Below are 22,250 nucleotides of genomic sequence, written 5' to 3'. Positions count from 1 at the left end.
ATAATGGAGAAGGATTACAGGATAGAGGTGATTTAGAGAGGAAAATGGGAAAACTGAGGTGGTTAATTACAGTGGATCAAGAAGACTAATATATGAGAAAGAAGAAGGGGGTCAGATAACAGTAAGGTTGTCTGAAAAAATCATTAGGGATCATATCATCTATATATCTACCTAAAAGATCTACAATACATATAATTTGTAAATTGTAATGATAATTAAAGAAATAGAGGTAATGAATTTGAGAAAGAGCAAGGGGGTGCATATGAAGGGTTGGAGGTAGAGGGAGGATGGGGAAGGGAGAAAAAGTATAATTATATTTTAACTTGAAAAAATTAAAAGAATGAATGTATGCACATGTATTTGTGGAATATGGGAATGCATACACACACACACACATATATGTATATAATTTTCATATTTTTCTATTATTCTTTGCCACATTCCTTTGAAGCCTGGGTTGGTACCCAGTAAGCCCAGTGATCCTTCATTTCTACTCTTTCCATCAGTGATAGAGGTAGAAATGTGTCGCTGCACTTGACTTTGTATTTGGGTGCTGGACATTTGAAGCTGGTAAAAATGCTCGTGCAAACATTTGTACCAATGAGCCACCTCTACCTCTCCCACCCTCTGAAAATAAGACCCTCTGTTGTCTTACTTTATACTCTCTATGCCTGTGGCATTTACGAGGTGACATATTCCATTCTCACGCTTCACTAAAGGATGACCTTGTTTTGTTTGAGAAAGAAAGTATAATACAAAGTCACATTGTAATTCGATCTTTCCATCCCGTCCACCCCAGGGGAACAGCATAGAATCATTTGGCCTTCCTTTCTAGCATACCAATCAGTAGGGACAGACAAAGGCCAGACTGGGATGAAGGAGACATCAGAGGCATCTGTGTTCCTGCAATCCTAAGAGTGCTCAGAAGTCTGGGCTTTATATCACCATCTAAAGAGGAGAGTGCGGAAGGGCAATGTGTCTGAAATACCTTTTGCTGCTGATCAAATATATAGCCCTTCAAACCAGGCTGTTTCATGGAGGAAAAAAAAAAATCTGCCACATTCTAAATTCTGAATATAGTTAACATAGAAATCAAACTGTCTGGATTAATAGTTGGAATAAGAGAAAACTTCTTTTACCTTGCCACTGTTTGTCAACTACTAGCCATCCTTTAAAATGTAGCCTAGCCATTAGCTTGCTGGTATGCACTTCTTACACGTGCTACCTACCAGAAAGGTTAACTAAAGTGGTGAATGTGTCCACTTTGTGGGTGTTCCTCTATGGACAGCTCAGCGCCCAATACATGCCATTGCTGAGAAATCCCTTATGGAACTAATGAGATAAAATGCATGCTCAGACCTCTTATAATAGCAGGAAGAGTCACTGGAGGATGACACACCAAGAAGTGAAAGATTAGGGAGTAATTGAGTGAATTATGGCTTTTGGATTTGGCATTAAAAAAAATTCTAAGATATACTTCAGTGCATGTTCACCTTGAGAATAAATCATTTTATTCCATAAATAATTTATATCACTTAGTGAAAAATAAACTAGTATTGCAATGCACTGACTCTGGTTCCAACACAGACGTTGGCAATACTCAGAGAGTTGTCTGAAGTTCATGCTACATTCTTTATCTGAATATCTGCAGTCAAAAATGACCTCCAAATCTAAAACTTTCTGAGCACAGACAATATATTACATGTAAAATATTCCAGTCTTATTTTGGGATGTGCTATATTGAAAAACACGTGCAAGCTTCCACTTCCTCAGAGTCTTTATGGAAACAGATTCTCCCAGCCTCTTTAACTGTGATAAACTTTGTTTTATGTACAAAGTTATTAAGACTATTATGGAGATTATGTTCATACTGTGTGCATGAAGTTTATATGAAGCATATGTGAATTTTATGTTTAGATTTGAGTTCCCTCTCAAAAGATAGCTCATTGTGTTATGCAAATACTTGGAAATCTAGAACTAAAGCTTAAAGCACTAGGTATCCAGGCGGGCAGTGGTGGCGCACACCTTTAATCCCAGCACTTGGAGGCAGAGGCAGGTGGATTTCTGAGTTTGAGACAAGCCTGGTCTACAGAGTGAGTTCCAGAACAGCCAGGGCTACACAGAGAAAGCCTGTCTCAACAACCCCTCCAAAAATAAATCCCACTAGGTATCCAAATAGGTCAGCAGCAATCACTATAAACGGTGAAGTTACAAACACAAGGTGGGAGCCATTGGAACCAGTTCCCATTTAGCTAAGAGTATCAAGGAAAGCAAAATAGCAAAGCCAGACTTGGGACCTTGAATTAATATTAAATAAAATATTCATTATCAAAATGAATGCTGTATTTGGAACTGTTTCTTTAAAATGACTTAGTGGAAAGTTTCACTGCAGGAGCCTAAGATTCAAGCATACATATGTTATCATATGTATAATGTCATGTCATCATTTATGTTTAAAATAAATACAGAGAAAAGCAAAAGCTAGGATGCCCAAAGTATATCCAACTCATGGGAACTTGACATGTTACCCTCAGGGACCCCTATCATGATACCATGTCACATTTTAGCAACTATAACTTTCTCCTACTGCTGTCATCAAGCTGTGTGGGCTGCTAGATACTTTTAAGAAATAGAAAACTAAATGCATGGATTTACTTTTGAAAGGAGACTGATCCTTAATGCATGAGAGGGTCCTCTAAAAAGACAAAGAATGAGATTGTAAATGCTGTCCTAGCTTCCTGATTCTTCAATACCTAGAGGTAAGAAGACAACCACAAAAGTACCAGTCACAAACCACATGAGCAGATGCGAGTGTTCCCCTTTGCGTCTCTCAGAGATGATGCTCTCTTTCCATCTTTTGAGGGTCTTCAATTAGCTTAGACATTACTCATGTCTTTAGCACACTGTGAACTGCATGAGGCCTAAATTTCTCCATTTTCCTTTGTAGCTTGGCAAGTATCATTTTGGAGGAGAGAATTTTGAATATGTCAAAGAAACAATTTCATTTCTACATAACTGACCTTCCCCACAAGAAAAAGAAAAATATGATCACATATGGCCAGCATAGTTGATAAATATAGGGGTACAATGGCCGTTATGAGTTTGTTGATATTTAAGTGATAGCCTTATGTTGAACTGGTGTTTTTTAAAAAAAAGTGTTGTTCAGGGAACAAACATACTTTTTCTGATCTTGATAAAGGCATTGAAATCCACTGGGCCTCTGTCTTTCAAAGAATGGTCCTGGAGCTGACGCAGCATCCCTGGATGTGCATGACCACAACTGCAGCATCTTTCTGATGCTTTCATCTGTCTTATCTACTGGACTTCTGACCTTCCCCAAATACAAACAATATAAAGCAAGTTGGCTTTAAAGGTTCTTGATGAATCTGTCGCTCTTAGGGACAAAAAGTAGATAATTATCTCATATATTCATGAAGTAGCAAGAAAGACATTTAAAACTCTCCACAACCCCTAGTGGATTCACAATTCACTCCTACTATGCAGGCTCCCTTTATAACCCAGGAGTTTCTGAATAAAATTTTTCAACAGTGTCTGCACAACACCAGGAAGCACCAGCCATGCAGCACTCTCTAAGGAAGGTGCCTTTAGATCTGTGAAACCTGTTTCTGGAGTCTTATCTTCACCCCTGCCTAGTGACGTGACCCTTGGCTGGCTAGTTAGCAACTCGGATTCTGTTTCCTACTCTGTAGAGATAATAAATTCTATTTCTAAAGGATGCATTCATGCCAAGTAAGGTAACATATATAGAGAGGTTTATGAAGGGCAGAGTACCAACAGCAATCTATTCTCTAAAACATCACAAGCTGTCATATTTCAAAGTAAAGAGAACTTTGGCATCTACAACTTGTGACCTGAATATAAGGTGATAAGAGAAGATTTTTTGAAATTAGGGAGAATGTAATCTACTAAAGTTGAAAGGGGTTCACACAATAAAGGGGTCAGTCTAGAGTGATCTAAGAAACACCATTTTTAAGTTTCAGAATTATGTAATGTGAAGGAAGGAAGATGAATAAGAGTACTAATTCATTAAACTGTGTTGGCACAACTGTTATCCAAGATTCACAATTGTTTGAATAAAACAGATTGCATTCATTAGGGACATACATGCTGCCAGCAAATTACAACATGCTCAATACAAACTTTTTTGTTCTTCTAAGGAATGTAAGAACAGCCAATATTTAACCCATTAAATTATTTAGTTCCTTAGTCAAGAAATAATTAGACAATAAACTATGCCCTAGGAATTATAGATTCTCAGAACAATAGAACTGAAATCCTTTAGTCTATTATCAGGTATTATACTTGGAAAAACTAAAATCTAAAGAAATAAAACAAACACCTAGAGTCACAGGAGGCAATATTAGTTCTGGTGTCTAGTCTTATACTCTTATTCTTTTTCTGATGACAAAAAAAAAAAAGTCTAGTTTTATCCACTAGCCATACTACCTGGTTAGTATTCGAAATTTGGGTTTCCAGCTCAGTCAGTGCTGCATCTTTAGGATTCACAAGGGGATAGAAGGTTATAGAAGATAGGGCCAGGGACCAGTAAACACAGCTGGGTATGACTTCTGAGAAATATGAGTATATTCCATGTGAATGAAGACCATGTAAGAGAAGGAGGTGCTCCTATGACATTGGGTCTCCTACACTCCTTCTCGCGTTGGAGAATACAGGGAAGTGCAATGCTTAGGTACAGTCCTCTCAAAGAGTCACAGGGGTACCAGTATGAACGCCACTGGAAATACCAACCTCAGTGAATGTTTCATAAGAGGAATAAGTCTGACATTAAACCAGAAGAGTAAACCACATCTGATGAAGAACAAGGAAAAACATCCTTTCCTAGATAACTTTCTACTCACTAAAAACAGCCACAAGTGGTCCTAACACAATTTACTGTGCCCATATACCAAATTGGTTAAGGACAGGCTTTTAGATCAGGATTAATTTATGATTTATCAGAGGCACAGGCATAGCAGGGGAGTATATATCTCATTATATTTTCCAAATAGGTCAGTGTTTGATGCTTCCTTTCTACACTTGTCTTTCAGTTTTATGCAATATGAAGTGGCCTTCTTGAAGAAAATACACACCGTCCATCATCTCACATGTTTGAGAACTAAACAGGAGAGCTATAGTATAAGACTGCCTTGATGCATAAGAAAGATGTTCTGCGGTTTCTAAGATATAAATAACCACAGGAATGATAATGAAGTCAGCAGTATATTCTCAATGGAACAGCTCATAGACAAACAGCAGAGCAGCCATGAACATATGGATTGTTCTCACAGAGCTGTACACCATAGTCATATGGAAGACAGGAGAGGCCAAGGAGAGGATACAACATCTCTAATGATACCATCTCTTAATATTAGATGATAGCAAAGTTGGCATAGTTAAAAAATATTTTTCTAAATCAGAAAATAGGTCAGTGCAAAGACCAAGGTTATAAAATATCTTCCCCAATTTGGAGTGAATGCAAGGTTTGCATTTTTACCCGCTTGGGTTTCCTAAAACCCTTCACACTGGAAAGACAAATGCAGCCACCTTTAAATGGTTCTCTTTGTTTTGAGTGTCAATGCTTGCCCCTTAAGCCTGGCCTGGAATACCAAATCATCTTTGTGCTCTGTTCCTGAATAAACAAGAATGGCTTTTGACAGACAAGTCTGAATGTGAAATTCAGTGTGATGGAACACTTGGCCTCCAGTTGGCGCTGTTTTTGAAGGTTGCAGTACCTTTTGGACACAGGGCTTACATTTAGGTGGATGGACAAGTTTGAAGTCTACAGGCTATCTTTGCTTTCCAGATGCAACTGTTCTAGCCACTCTAATTGTCAACGCATTTCTCCTACCAGGAAGGGACTGCATTCCTCTGAACTATCAGCCACAATTAATCCTTTCTTCCTTAAGTTGTTTCAGTCAAGTGTTCCATGATAGTAATGAAAAAGAGAAAAAGACAAGAAAAGTCAGTGAGATCAGTATCAGGAGGAATTTGCAAAATATCTTGAGAAGAAAAATAGGAGGAATGCAGGAGAAAATTCTGCGATAGAATTATAGCAAAGGAAACAAAGAGATCAAACTGAAAGGCATTTCAAATAAATCAAAAAAGATAGGCTTGTTCTCATAGTATAAACCATTTTAGTTAAGTAGAAATGTTTTCTAAAAAGATCAGCTTTAGATGAAAGCATGGCTTTGCTTCTTGTGGGATATCAAAACTACTTCCGAGCATTTTGATGCTTTTGTTTGGTTTTAATTATGTTGCTCAACAGCTGGCTTCTTATATGAAAATGAGTGTAGGGAAAGAAGACAGTAAGTGCCCACTTACCTCCCATAATTTTGGATTGGCAGTTAATAAACTCTGGCTTCCTGTCTGTGAGGTACCTCTGGCAGGTGTGGTGGAGGATCTGGAAGAAGGTGCACTTCTCTGAGGCCGTGCTAGCAACCCACTGGTCAAAGGCATTTTCAAACAACAAATCAAACTCTGCAGAATCCTAGAAAAGACAGTGGAATAACTACTGATCTCGACCTACACAAACTTCTGCTGTGAGCTCTGTCTCGTTAAATGATGCATTAAAACTAAAACAAAGACCCACAAGATACATTTCTTCTCTACCAGGACCTAAATTCATTGAGAGTTTGCACATCTCTGTCAAGCAAATAAATCCAAACTGTACTGTATTTGGAGATGTCCCTGGGAAGCTAGTACTTCAGGAATTAAGACTTGTGTTAGAATTATGACCAGATATCATCTACCCAATTACTAGAAAAAACAGGATTCCCCTAGGTTCTCAGCATTGTGATTTGTTAATATTTCACACATGGATCAGAAAGAACTTCCCTTTCTTACTTCAGTGCTTCATTGATGTTTGGGGAATATTGCGATATGTATGCACAAAAGAAAATGGGTCCTTTGAGTAGATGCTTACATCGTAACATATTTCTGTAGAAATCCTAATTCATGATTTTAAAGTGCTGTTAATTTATCGGCATTAGGAGGTAAATGGAATTTTGACAAGCCTGGGGTTCTCATGTAGATACTCGGGGCCATGATTCTTTGAACTCTGCTCTTTATTGATAAACGTTGCTGGATATAGCATCTTTCCACATGCATTCTTTTGGATTTCTCTATCAAACCTGAAAGATTTATAATTTCCCATAAAATAGTAACAAAGATGGGGCAGTTTTGATCACACAACTGAAATAGCCTTGTAAGAACGACTCTAACTATCATCACCACCACTGTGCTAAAGCAGAGCCATCATGTGAAGAGAATTCCTTTGCTCAGCACTGAAAAAAAAAATTCACTCACCCGATTAGGATCAATACCATTAACTTGGCGAAGCTGCTCAAGCATCCATTGGGATCTTCTGACGAATGACGTGGAGCCCTCAAACTGTTTGACCTTCGTGATAGACGCCTGTGTGGGTTTCTTGTTTGTCACTGCCAAAAAGAAAATACACTTGGATTAATGGGCAAGCATATTGGCTGATTTCTTCCTCCACTGTTATTTTTTATAGGACACCAAATATGCATGTGCATGGAGAGAAGATGAGAGTTGTCTTTGGGGAGAGGTGAATGCAAGAGAAAAAGAAGTTATAACCTCCCCTCTCAATGCAGCTTCTAATACAATTGTTGCTTCATTTGTTATCACACAATTGAACTGAAGATATCTGAACTGAATAACACCAAGTAATTTAATAGAGGCTACAAGCGCACAATTACAGCTCTCAGGAAAAAAGTGTACAGGGCAGTCAGACACCAGGTAGGGCTCATTAGGAAGGCTGAATTTTAAGTGAGGGGAAGGTTACCAATTCCTTGGGGGGTAGCTACTAGTCTTCTTTCCAGTTTTATAGTTCATTGAAAATACTGAAGCCTCAGGAATAGACTTGACTTTATAGCATGACCCAGTTTGTATCTAGTTTGCATCTGATTAAGACTATCTGCCTGGCATCCTGGGCACAGTTCCAACATGAATTCTTTTATTCATCAAACCTGGGGACCAGGACAATCATTCCGCCTTGAGCAGTTCTTAATCACCTATGCTGCAGGCAGGTAGACAGCATCATCTCTCAAGAGATGTTAAGCACAGGTACTGGTCAACAGGCATCCCAGGCATTTCTACGTTTGCTTATTTGGTGTTTTTTAGGTTCAAGGATGGTGGAGGAGGTGATTACATATGTTGTCAAGTCTTTCCAATGAACTACTGAGCTGTATGTGTAGAAGCCAGTGGGAGTAAATGGCAAAACCATGAATACCTAGGAAAAACACTCAACACCACTGGCTGCAATGCATTTGATCCCAGTCACTGCCTTTAGGAAGAATGTGCATCTGGAGAATATCTCCCCCTTGTTTCTAATAACTATGAAGACACTTAGCAGGTGGCAAAAAGAGTTTCCAGACATAAGGGAGAGAAAGAAATCGCTCTAATAGTTGGTGAGAAGCCTCTATAGGGCTGCAGAGATGGCTCGCAAGTTAAGAGCACTTGTTTCTCTAGCACAGGTCATGAGTTTGGTTCCTAGTACCCATGTGGGGAGGCTCACAATTACCTGTAACTTTAGCTCTAGTAATGGAGAGGAAGGGAGGCAGGCAGGCAGGCAGGCAGACAGACAGACAGACACACACACACATTTTAAAAGAAGCCTCTATGGTTCAGGTATCCTAAAGTTTATTATTGAAATAGAAAAACCTAAGAAAGAAGTCAAAGGTGTCACTCTGCCATTAGCTGTGGTGAGCATCTCCACGTTGCAGCATGACTTTTATGGCCTTAGAACAATCTTTCCTTATCCCTAACCTGAATTTAGCCAATGCTTTAGCTTGTTATTTATTACTTCAGATATATTTGGATAAAAGATTCTAAACACTTCATCTTAATTGCATTTAATTTTGTGGTTAGAAAGCCATCATTTCCTCAGTACCCCAATTACAGGAAATGCTATAATCTCTGATCACAAATAGCCTTTCATAACATTCTCTAGCTCCATGGTTCTCAACCTGTGAGTCATGACCTCTTTGGCAGTTGAAGGGCCTTTCTCAGGGGTTTCCTAAGACCACCAGAAAACACAAATATTTACATAATGATTCAAAAAGTAGTAAAGTTACCATAATGAGGTAGCAACAACAACAATTTTAAGGTTCTAGGTCATCACAACAAGAGGCACAAGGAAAATTGAGAACCAGTGCTCTAAACTCCTGTAACCAGTGGGAATGACAGTTTTTCTACACACACACACACACACACACACACACACACACACACACCCCTCCTGTAATGGAAAAAGGACTTGAATAGGCTTCTCTGATTTCTCTGATGGCTGTCCTCTGCACTTACACTTTCTTGTTAAAGAAAAAAACACACCTGGAATATATTCAGGCCCTAAAATGTCCTAAAAATATTAACAACTACTTTTCAATAACAGGAAACATGTGTGTTAGACATGTGTATTAGATACACACCCCTGAACGCTGAGAGGATTTCCTCCTTTGTTTATGTAAATCATACGACATTTCAGCATCCTGGGAAACTGCAGATTTTCCTTCTAACTTCAGTTATAGTTGTTATGAACACCTATTTTTACTCCTGTTCTGTTTGTTTCCAAGCAGTTTATAGGATTATAAAAGCTCTCACACAATGGAGAAGCACTGTAAATTCCTGCATGTTTAAGATGTACATGTCAGGAAGGTAAGTTCTACGGAATGTTTGTCACCTGCAGTGACCTAAGTCCCCACAAAATTCCCCAGCAAAGATCATGCTCTAAAGTGTTGGGAGCCGACTTTAAGCAGAAAGCAGCTATCAACTTTGCAGCCATCTGGAACCATATACCCTGATGAGAGACTTGTTTTTCAAAAGCCTACAACAGCTGAAGCACACTCGGATAAATATATTGTTTATCCCACATAGCTTGCTTTGCTGTTTAGTGACCCCAGCTGCATGGTGCACGTGGTAAAATGTTTTCACCTGTGTTCCCCTGCTTGCGCTTATAAATACCCAGGATTTCCTTGTAAGTGTGTGGTGTAGTAGAGTAGGAGTTGTGTGTGTGTTGGAGACAGTAAAGGAGACTTGACTACAGATCCTCTGGTTTGTTTCCATTCTTCGAGTCTCTCCCCCTTCTCCCCCCCACTCTCTCTCTCTTGCTAGACCCCGATCTGCGGAACAGAGCGGGCCGTTACACTAAAGTTTATAGTTACAGTCTCACCCCCTCTTGCCTCATTTCCACTATTAGTTTATTGCTTGCCCAGTTCTTGGCATCTGGCTAGTTTTCCTCGGCACCAAGCCCAGTTTGCTTTGATTTTTGTTTATTGTTATTATCTCTAACATCCTAGTTTTGAGTCTGAATCAGGTGCCTTAAAATCATGTTATTATATACACATTATTATAGAATTAAATGTGATCTTCCTTTTACAAAATCAAAATATTTAAACACTATACCACTTCAGACTATCTGTATACAAAACTTGAAGAAAACGTTATCTAATTCCTTCCTTGTTTTGAGAGTCCCAGGCTGATTTTAAAAATTAAAGCCCTCAAATTTCATGTGTCCAGTGAAGACAGTAGTCTACCAAGAAGTTAGTTGAAAGCAACTCTCCAAATTCCAACTAATTACCTGGATAAGAAATATCACAGCACTCTGATCAAGCCAATCAAATTGTCAGCATAGATGATGGGACTCCACCCCGAACAAAAGCATTTGATTGACTCAGGTAGAGGTGGGAAGAGTCAGTTTTCATCAAAGATGTGGCCCCTGATAAGTTGTTCATGCATCAGCAGCTGACGTGGTAAAATGTTTTCACCTGTCTTCCCCTGCTTGTGCTTATAAATACCCAGGATTTCCTTGTAAGTGTGTGGTGTAGTAGAGTAGGAGTTTTGTGTGTGTGATGGAGACAGTAAAGGAGACTTGAATATGTCCATATTGGAAGCACTAATTGTAGTCAGTTATAAAGGCAGGGCGGAGCTGGAATGGAGGGGTGTGTGTGTGTTTGTGTGTGTATGTGTGTGTGAGAGAGAGAGATCAAAATACATTGCATACATGCATGATATTCTCAAAGAATAAATAATATATTTAAAAAATGTCACAGTTCTGTGTTCTTCATTACCAATGTAAAGTATGTTTTTCAATTAATTATTTTTTAATAATTTTAAAGACCAAGTAACTACTGTAATATACATTGTGCATTCGATAAATATGAAAGACAGACAAATACAGTCATTTATAGTAGCAGGTGGGTATGACAGTCTCAGGAGATACTGCAGTATCAGTCATCTTCCTTGGTTCTTAGCACTAACTGAGCATCAAGAACACCTAGCCACTTGTACAGCAAATACAATGAACTGTGTGAATGGGAGCCCTTGGGAACATGACCCCGACATACGCATTTTAAATCTACCTGGTTAATTCCGAAGCTGATTGACTGCCAAGAACCACTAGACATATATCTATCCATTTAACAAATATTTAAGAAGCACTTATATTTTGTGAGTAACTCTAGAACATAAGATTCTTCAACTCCCCCTAGTGACACATGGATAAGGTTGAGACACTGGAAAGTTATGCTTTTTGCAGAAAGTTAAAGTATTTGGTATATGTTTGCTGTGCCTTATGAAATGGGCCACATTTTAAAATAGAAAGCTGCAAAAATCATGGATTTGAAAATAATGGATAGTGAATGTATTTCAAGAATTAAATGACTTTAAACTGGACACATACTATATTTTCTAATATAATAAGACTACTGAATGCTACTAGCAAACACATTTAAAACCTTTTACATAAGGTCTCATTTATTTAATTCCCATGTGATAATTTTAATGCTTTTACTGGGAACTAGAATGTGAACTCAGATTACTCAGTCTTTACCATTTATCTCATTTTTTCTTGAAAACATGTGCCACGAGCTCCTCTTCTGATTGTTATATAATATTAAAATATTTTCGTAAAAAAAATTAATAAGATAAGGTTCTAATCAAGAACCTCTCAGGAATCAAGGTAGCAGCCGGAGGGATTAAAAATTCTGCAGTGGAGAACTAAGCACATGGGCGAGGATGGGTGATTCCTAACATGTAAGCTGTCTGAGGTAATTCGAGAGGCTTTAAAAATGAGGCAGACAATGGAGAATGTCAGAGGGGCAGCATCTCCAGCCATGAATCTCTAGCATAAATTTTCATGATTTCCCCCAATTGGCCTATGATATAGATGACTGAATTATACTTTTAAATGAAGTACCATTTCAAAGCATTTAATACAAGCCAAGCCCTTTACCACAACATATAAAGCCTTAGATGGCCTTGGGTACAGCACTTGGGTGCTAAGGACATAAGTTCCACTTTCCTTTCTCTCCACTAGGCTTTGGCTGTCATTTGCCCCTGGCAATGTCTGTCCTCCAGACTTCCTGCAAATGAGGTCCCCTTGGAAGTACAGTTTCCTTTGTTTCCTCAGGGTTGTGTCTTGCTCACTGCTCTAACTTCAGACTATAAGATGAGTTCACTGAACGACCTGTCTGTGGTTACTTTATCCGAGTAACTTTCCCTGAACACATTTCTACATTGAATGACATCTGCATAAAAAAAAAAATCACATGTTTTTGAAGTCTGGACTCAATATTCAATGTTTGCTTCTCTGAGATGTTTGTGACGAACCAAGTCAGACAGTTCACACATGCTGAGTCCCTAAACATATGTAATGTGGATAAATTTCCTCAGGAATCTAAGCTACTACCTACCAGTTTGTGAGCAAGGCTCCTACACACTTTTAAAAATAATCTGTAATGTTAGACATCTCTTCAGTGCCGTTTGATTTTCTGTGACTAAGGCAAAAATTATGCCTCATGTTTTTCATAGATAAGAAAACTGAGCCACAGAAAGAGATACATTGCCAAAGTCACACTTAAAAATTGGAAAGTCTACAAGTTATGTGATAAACTTTGAGCCTCTGCTCTTTCGGCTGCATTTTTTTTTTTTTCTGAAATGCTAAATCTCCCATTTTATTTGGCATGGGAATTAACTGAAGCTGTTCTTTCCAATGGCCTCTGCTATGCTTTTTACTGTTTCCTAAATTATTTTCTTAATTTTCCCTTTAAGTAACCATACATTTTACTTAAATAAGTTAATGAAAGACAAAATACATTCAAGTATGTAAACAGATGAATAGCTTTGCTTTCATTAAGTAGAAAGGAATATGGTAAACATAATTAAAACATACGTACTATTGATTTCAAACTAGAGAGGGCTTGGCATCTGAGGCTTTGACTTTGGTGACTCAATGATTAGAAATGAAGGCAGGTGTTGAAGACTATCAAAATGAGAATGCATTCCTCAATAGGATAAAACATCAGTACATGGTCCTTTCAGGTCTCTCTCTATATATATACACACTGAGGCTCATTCGTTATGTTTTGGGTTATCCAGGCCTAATGCTTTCTAATCTCTTACTTCCATTCTTGATAGACACTGGTTCCTGTGTGGACATCAAACAAAGACCAAAGCCTATAGGAGATCAATTCCAGGTCATTTTGTGATTAGCTCTGATGAAAAAGAATAGCTTCACATTTTTTCTTTATTCTTAATATAGAGCTGATTCTAGCCCCTCAAATGTAGCTTAACTACAGCTAAGAAGCAGTAGTAGTACCAAGTATTGTTTCCAGGTTATATGTACCATTGTTACACACATGCAAGTTGTATTTATCTTTATCTCATGAACTAAAAATCCAAAATGTGTCTTAATAGACGGTCTCTCCATGAAATATTCTATAGAAATAAAAGCAGACTGGAATTATGGGTAGGAGATCCCCAGCTTTAAGTCAGGCCAACTAGAAAGCATCCCACTTAATTAAAAACCAACAGGAAGCCGGGCTGGGAAACATACACTTTTCATTCTAGCAGTTAGAAGGCCGAGGCAGGAGAATCACTGAGTTCAAGGCCAGCTTGGCTATATAGTGAGTTCCTGGCCATCATGATTTGCATAGTAAAACCATGTCTTGAGGAGGAGGAAGGGAAAGAGTAGAAGGAGGAGGCAATACTGCTGCCGCCACCATCAGTCTAGTAATAAGCCCTGGCCAGTCATATCAAACCTGGTCGTGGAGTAATCCAGGAAGGTAGAATGGGAGGGAAGCAAACAGACTAAGGAAGAAAGGATGGACATAAATGAATATTATGAAAAATAAAAGGCTACCAATGATGGCGGCACAAACCATCAATTTCAAGAAACATTGGCTGAAAACTGGCAGCTTTTCTAAAACATCTGCATAATTTTCTCTAGTCTCGTGATTCACAGCATCATTTCTCCACATTCCCAAAACAAACCAAGACAAAACACCTGCATGTTGCCTGCCTGACATACATATAACTTATGGTTTTTGCTTGTTTGTTTTGTTTTTTCAATAGGATTTTGTGTAGTTTTGGGTACCCCAGAACTAGGTTTGTAGACTACGCTGGCCTTGAACTGTCAACATGGAACAAATAGTTGCCATATAAAACAAGTTGACTTTATGATACTTTTGTGCATCTTTTATCTCTTACTATATTTTTACTAACATGTGCATGAAAATTCTATTACACAAGCACTTATTTTTTTTATAAATTTATGTTATTATTTCTGCAAATTAACAAAAACTCAATAATTCTCTATCTATCTCTCTATCTATCTATCTAGTATTTTTTTAAAAAGTGTTTACATGGAATCTTACCACTGTTTCACTTTAGCTGTGCCAGAAGTGTCTGACAAAGAAAAAATATATATATAGCAGCAACAACAAAAATATATCTGCAGCATGGGTTCAGGAAATCAAAGCAAACTTCACTATGGCTTCTGAGTACCAACATTGCAAGGGAGTAGAATAAAGGAATGGGTATTTAAATCTGGTTTCCTTCTGGCTCTATTAAAACTTTAATTTATGGTCACTAGACTTCATAATATGCATGAGAAATACAGCTCTATGGCTTCATTGGCAATTTTGTCAAGTGAGGTTGCAACTGAATGTTTATAAAGCTGAAAAAAAGAAACTTCTGGAGCATTACCACAAATATTTTCAGAGTGGGGAACCCTCAGCCCTGTCACAATTAGTGGGAAATTGGGCATGTGTCTTTCCATATAGGCTTTCCCTCTACATTTCAAGGTGTGTTTACTTTAGGACCTATATATGTCTGGAGTCTAGAAGGTTGAGACCCTGGGTTCTAAAATCAGACCATTTTCTCAAATTGCTAGATTTGTCTTTGAGACTCAGACTTCTCTTCTTCTCTTCTTCCCATCTTAGAAACCCGGGGCTCTCTGTAAAGAACCTAGTGGGCCCAACAGTATCCTTACATTTGTGGGTTTTAAAAAGGAATTGTGAGGATTGGGGAGAACACTGCTAAGCCATCCTTGTCCTTTAGCTCTAAGGGAAGAGGGTGGAAACTCAGATTATATGGTTTTGGTCTCCACCAGGGATAATCATAAAGGAATAAGCTTTCTACAAAGAAGATCCCTTATTTGGTAATACTATTTCCTGATGCAGTGCTTTCATCATATTCTCATCTTCAAGCTAGAAGAGAAAAACAGTCTTGGGAATAGGGAGGATGACAGGGTGGTAGTGGTAGACACGGTGATGGTGGTGGTAAGAAATCCAGAAAGTTTCTCCAAAAAGATATGAAAAGGGAAACCATTATATAAAAAAATGTTTTTTCTTATAAACAATTATAATATGACATCTTGCATCAAACCTACTCTAGGGAAGTCCAGAACCTTGAAAGAGTAAGCATCTACTTTCCAGAACTTTGCTGGAAATACCAAGTTGTTTTAATGTTTTAAGATTACCAAAGAAAGGAAGTATGCCTGTTAGAATGTACAACTCCAATGCCACAGGACTGTCAGATATCTAGGCAATACTTTAAAAAATCTAGTCACTTATTTATTTATATTTCATCACTGCAAGTATATATAGCATATCTATTTTAAGTAGACTGTTGATTTATGTATAGCATAAGTTGTCTTGAACCATTATATTTTCAATCTGAAATGAGGACGTGTAAACCCTAAAGGCAGGAATTCCCTCTTCTATCCCCAAACTACAATTATGATCTTGGTGTTTTAAGTAAGAATGGCCCCCATAGGCCATATATTTCAGTGTTTAGTCATCAGAGTATAGCACTATTTAAGAAAGATTAGAAGATTCAGAGGTTGTGGCTAAGTTAGAGTAGGCATGACTTTCTTGGAAAATTGTGTCACCGGGAGTGGGCATTAAGGCTTCAAAAGCTCAAGCCAAACCTGGTGTCTCTCTTGGCCAGTGCATCAGGCTGTAACACTCAGCTCTTGTTCTGATGCTATGTGACCGACTATGTTCTGTGCCATGATGAAAATAGAATAAACTTCAAAAACTGGAGGCAACTCCCAATTAAATGCTTTATTTTCTAGGAGTTACCTTGGTCATGGTATCTTTTTACAGAAACAGAATAGTGACTAAGATCTAATGTCTCCTAAAACATAAAGTGATACATAGTACAAATTGGTGTATGCATGAACTAGACATCAGTGACTAGTTGAATGGCTCTCCAAGATAAGGAAGAACAGCTCTGTGCCTACCAGAAACCTGAAACAAACAAAAATTTTCTTTCAGGTTGAACTTCTAAGGGCTCAAAAATCAAGCCAGTGTTAAGAGATTTGAACATCTTACTGGCAAATAGGAATATCCTAGGATCTTGAGTAAGAAGGAAAGGTAATCATCAAAAAATTATGATCATATCATGAGAAATAAAGTAGAATAAAAATAGAAGTAAAGGAATTTGAATGTTAAAACCATGTACATTAATTTTTACTACAACTTTATTCTAGAAGATTCTTTAGCAAGTAACTCTTTTGCTTCCATATCCCTAAAACCATGATCTGAGCCTTGGGATTCGGCCTATTCCTACTGTGTGCGACATATAACTTCCTTCACATTTCAGTATAGACTTGGAGAACAAACCAGTTTACATGTACTGAGGGTGGAGTTGAGATGGAACATGAAAAAGTATAAAATCAAACATTAATTTTTGCAACTTTGCTTTTTATCTGAGAAGTAGATGAGATCCCTGACTTGTGGAATGGAACTATGAATTAAACAGCCCAGCCAGGAAACTAAATGCTCAGAGAAACAACTATGATAGAATTTGAAGGAAACTCAACTCACATAACATTAAGAACTATAATACACAACACGGAAACAGAGAGGCTTAATTAACTACGGGTAAAGAGCCTGTTCCGTTCTTACTTCCTCAGTTCTGGAAAAATGATGTAAACATTGTTTTTGATCTATTCTTAGAAGAGACTTACAGTGGAACAAGACACAGAAGCACAAAAGCAGCAACTACCCAATGCAAGAATCAAATTTCTCCACAAGAAGCTGAAGATGAGACAACGCCCTTTAATGTCACACTTTCCTTCAGCATTAAAACTGCATATTAGAAAACAGAGATCAAACAGTAATTGTCCTCAGGAAAATATAGTATTTGATAAAAAATTCAGTATTTATAATACCTTGATGAGCTGAGAAAAGCATGTTTAGCTGAATGAAGCTGAGAAAATGTATTTCACAGCAGACAGAGGTGAAAGCATCTTATTCCCTTTCAGTTTCACAAAAAAAAAAAAAAAAAAAAAAAAAAAAAAAAAAAAAAAAAAAACAGATGCTCACTACTGTATGATGCAGGCCTGGGACTCAGTTTCCCCATGCTAACTTTTTAGACATGTATCACTACTGAAGATAGTATTTCATAACATGTAGTAAATATAAATGAAGCATGGGAAGATATCACATGAGTATGGATCTCCTTATGTGACAATACCATCAGAGGGAGGAAGTTAGGAAAGGAAGGAAGGGAAAGGGAGAAGAAAAGGCAGCTAAAATTTGAAGAGTTAGAATTAACACAATTTCCTAATGGGATAGATAGTAAACATTTAATATCACTAAGATTTTGGAAAAAAGCAAAGCTTTTATTGTTTAGCAAATACAAGCTGTCAAATATAATTACAACTATCAGTCAAGCAAAAACACAGATAGCTGCTCTCTTCTTTACCACCAGTTACTGGATACATTTCTGATTATAGACTTTAAATAAAAGTATGCATCACTAATAGTTCAAAAAACTGAATGATGTCATTCAGAACCTGATACTTTAATAGACTAAAATATAAAATCAAGCAAAATGTTCGGATTCAAACAAAAATTCCACCATATTAGCAAAAACCATTTGAGATTAACTCTAGCTGAATTTATCTTGGTTAACACCAAAGCTACTAAAGATAAACATGGGTATACTGTATGACCCATCAATTTCAATCTTGTGACTATATCTAACCAACGTGTGTGTGTGTGTATGCTCTGATTCATAATGATGTTTTTCTCCTTAAAATGAAAAGTATCACAAATCCAGTATTTTTAATGTACCTACTTAACATATAGAATATCATATCTCAGTCTAGCCTATCTTAAACATGCTCAGAACATTTATATTAAGTAATAGTTGGGCAAATTTATCTAACACAATGTACCTTTTAATAAAAAGTTTCAAATATCAAATGTAAATGTTTGACTATCTACTTGAAAAGCAGAATGGAATTATGAATATAATTTTGCATCATCATAATCTAACACAACTGTCAGTTGGAGCATAGCAGTCAGATATATATATATATATATATATATATATATATATATAAAACCATTGGCTCAGTTTCTCTAAGAAAACATTACTACATTAAAGCATTAATAGATCAACCAAAATTTTGATTTTCAATAGTGTTAAAAAAGAATACAATTCTTAGTGATATATTTAGTCAAATAAGTAAAAGACTTACACATTGAGTGCTTTAAAAACCTTAAATAATTAAACAAATATAAAAACACCTCATGTTCAGGTACCTGAATAAATCAGCAATGTTAAAATGCAAAAGACTCCAAATTAATCTAAAAAGTCATTGTGGCAACAGACTAGAAAAATCAGTATTATTAATAGGCCAATTGTCCTCAATTGACTTGAAGATTTATTGAGAACTCATTAAAAATGTCACTAAGCATTTTGGTATAAATTAAGTATGAAACTCATACAGAAATGCAAGGCTCAAAGAACAGACATTACATGAGAGCTGGAAGAACAATGTGATGTGATTACAAGACTTTATGTAAAACTAAACCCAGTCAGTGTGTTAAAGTTAGATAAAAGACCACATAATCCAGGGAACAAAATGGAGAGCCCAATGAAAAGATCTTGCACATACATGTACAAGTGGGTTTTGACATAAACAAAAAGCAACATGGTGAGCAGAGAAACATTTCTGACAATCAAAACTAGAACAACTGGATGCAACAAAACCACAAAATAAGTCAGAATGATGGAAGCCTCAAGTACTGTCAAAATCAATGGACATACATTTATAAGGGAATACACAGGACAAAATTGGGATACTGGCCTGCACAAACATGGTAGCTACACTGTAAAGGTCATGAAAGAATAAATGTAGGATTTCACACAATAACAACAACAAAAATTCTGAAGCTTCCTTCTTAAAACAGATGGTCTCTAAAATAGGAGATGATATTTGTTATACATTTATCTGAAATAACGTAGAGAGAACATGGAAATGTAAAGATTTATTTTGGCTTATGGTTTCAGAGTGTTGTAAGTTGTTCATGTACTTCAGCAGAACGTCACAGGGCCAGGAATCTGTGATATGTTCATACTACAGCACATAGGAGGTGCAGTGAGACAGTTAGGGATCACATTCTCCAAGCACCCATCTCCAGAGACCTATGCCCTCTAGCTCTGTCCTAAATCCAGTTTCCAGAACCTCCCCAAACAGAAAAGGACTCAGATACGTATTGTGAAATGCCCAACAGTGAGGAGAGGGAACTTGTAGAGCCCATTTCCAGTAGAAAGACAGGGCATCAAGTAGAGGGATGAGGTTGCCATCCCACAGTCAAAAACTCTCACCCAGAAGTGTTCCTGTCTAAAAGAACTGCAGGGACAAAAATGGAGAAGAGACTGATGGAGAGGAAGTTCAGTGACTGGCCCAAATTGGGATCCAGCTCAAGGGGAGGCTCCAAGGCCTGACACTATTACTGATGCTACGGTGTGCTTACAGACAGGAGCTTAACATGGCTGCCATCCAAGAGGCCCAACAGGCAGCTGACCAAGACAGACACAGATACTTACAGCCAATCAATGAACTGAAGTCGGGACCCCTGTGGTTGAATTAGGGAGAAGCTGGAAGCTGAGGAGAAGAGTGACCCCATAGGAAGACTAGCAGTCTCAAGTAACCTGGACCCCTGAGATCTCTCAGACACTGCGCCACCAAACAGGCAACATACACTAGTTGATATGAGGGCCCCAACACATACACAGCCTAGTCTGCCCTCAGTGAGAGAAGATGCACCTAACCCTGGAGAGACCTTGAGGCTCCAGGGAGTGGGGAGGTCTGGTGGGGTGTGGGTGATGGGGTGAGGACATCCTCTTGGAGATCAGGGAGGAGGAATGAGATGAGGAACAGTTGGAGGGTGAACTAGAAAGAGGATAACGATTGGACTGTATAAAAAGATTTAAAAATAATAATAGAAAGACAGAAAGACAAGAAAGAAAGAAAGAAGAAAGAAAGAAAGAAAGAAAGAAAGAAAGAAAGAAAGAAAGAAAGGGTTTCAGAATTTAGAACATAGGCATGGGGTGACATTTTAGGTTTAAACTGTAAGAACTCTCAAAACTCAGTAGTGAGAAATTTAACCAAAAAAAAATTTAACCAAAAAAAAAAGCAATGCATTTAGAGCTACATCAAGAAAGATGAGGAAGCTGGAAGCCATGGGTTCAATGCAGTGGAGGAGAGCTTGCCCAGCATGCGTCAAGAGGTTTTGGATTAGAACCCCTACAATGCTTGTCTATACTTCAATTATTTGTTTTAAATTAATGTTTTCTCTTAGTTGAAGATGTTACTTCTCCCCCCTCAGGACTTACTTTCCTCTGATATGCAAGAGAAAAAACTTAATTTTGTTGTTGTTTTGTTTTGTCTTTTTCTTTAGAGGGGAGGAGAGACGGAGGAAAAACATTATGTTGGGTAGATAGAGAGGTAAGAAGGATCAAGAAAGGAGGAGCTGAGTAGGGAGAAGGATATTATTAAATTATATTATATGTAAAAAATATAAGAGTAGGTGTGGTGAAAGGAACTACATATTGCATATCAAGATGTTCTAGAATATGGGAATTTTAATCTGGAGACCAGAATTATGAGTCAGGGCAATGTATCACAAGGCAACATCTCAAACCCAGGGGTTCAGGGTATACATGATCAGACGTGCACTCCCTTTCTAGTCTACTAAATTGAAGTTATGAAGAAATCAGAGGCCTTCAGAACACTCAAAAGAATGAGGATGAATTTCCTGGGCTGATTAAACTCGTTGTACCAACTGAGCTCACTTTCTTGTATTTAATATATATTATGTGCTATTATATTATTATATTCATTATGTAATATTATATTGATATATAATTATATCATTAATTCTATTATGATATAATTATATTACATATGAGTATATGTATTTTTTGCCTTTTCAAGGCCAATCATTTAACCTTCTACCTTCTTCTACGGGATGTAGTGGTCTACAATCCCTTTGCTTCCCTGCTTCCTAATACTTTGAATTATGAACTCCTTATAAGTTAAAGTGATACCTCAATATTAAACCTAAAGCTTTTCCCCTCAGTGTTTATTATTTCTATTTCACTGCATGGCTCCCTACACCAACATATACTGTAATGGTTAATTTTACATGTCAACTGTTTAGGACCTAAACCATAATAAATATTATTTCTGGGTATGTCTGTGAGGCTGTTTTATATGTGAAATTAGCATATGAATCAATAGACTCAGTAAAGAAGACTGTCCTCAGTGTACTGTGGTTAGAAACACCCCACCCTCCACATTTCTGGGACAAGTCTTTTGTTGTTGTTGTTGTTGTTTTAAACCTTGGGCTCATTTAAGGCAGCTATGGCCAAGGAGAATAAACAGTCACAACTGACAATCAGGTCATTCCACATGTTAAAGAGATAAATCTCTGCATGTCTGTGAGTCCTGCTGTAAAAATTCCAAGGTGGAACACATTATTATGCATGTCTAATCTACTGAGATTGAGGACTGGAAGGAAAAGGCTTGCAAGAGGAAATTTCCTCCTGTATTTCCTGTCTTACTGCTTGAGGTAGGATGTCAAATTTCCTCTTTTCCTGTCTCTGGACTTGAACTTACAGTATCA

The 22,250-nt window shown here is 37.5% G+C and overlaps 1 protein-coding gene across 3 annotated transcripts in view; it reads right to left on the bottom strand.

Annotated features, from left to right (window-relative positions):
* Positions 1-22,250, bottom strand: part of Stxbp6 (syntaxin binding protein 6) — a 214,065-nt gene that overhangs the window by 40,425 nt on the left and 151,390 nt on the right. For 2 of the 3 annotated variants that reach the window (XM_034514260.2, XM_076941906.1), the window contains exons 3-4: positions 7,327-7,457; positions 6,343-6,508 (exon numbers count right to left, since the gene is read on the bottom strand). In XM_034514260.2, the coding sequence (XP_034370151.1) occupies positions 6,343-6,508; positions 7,327-7,457 (297 nt within the window). The remainder of the gene's footprint in view (positions 1-6,342; positions 6,509-7,326; positions 7,458-22,250) is intronic. The other variant, XM_034514262.1, reaches the window with a different exon arrangement.

Source organism: Arvicanthis niloticus, chromosome 11 (genome assembly GCF_011762505.2).
Source record: "Arvicanthis niloticus isolate mArvNil1 chromosome 11, mArvNil1.pat.X, whole genome shotgun sequence".
Lineage (NCBI taxonomy): Eukaryota > Metazoa > Chordata > Mammalia > Rodentia > Muridae > Arvicanthis > Arvicanthis niloticus.
The sequence above is the reverse complement of the archived record's forward strand: the minus strand, read 5'-3'. Positions and strand labels throughout refer to the sequence as shown.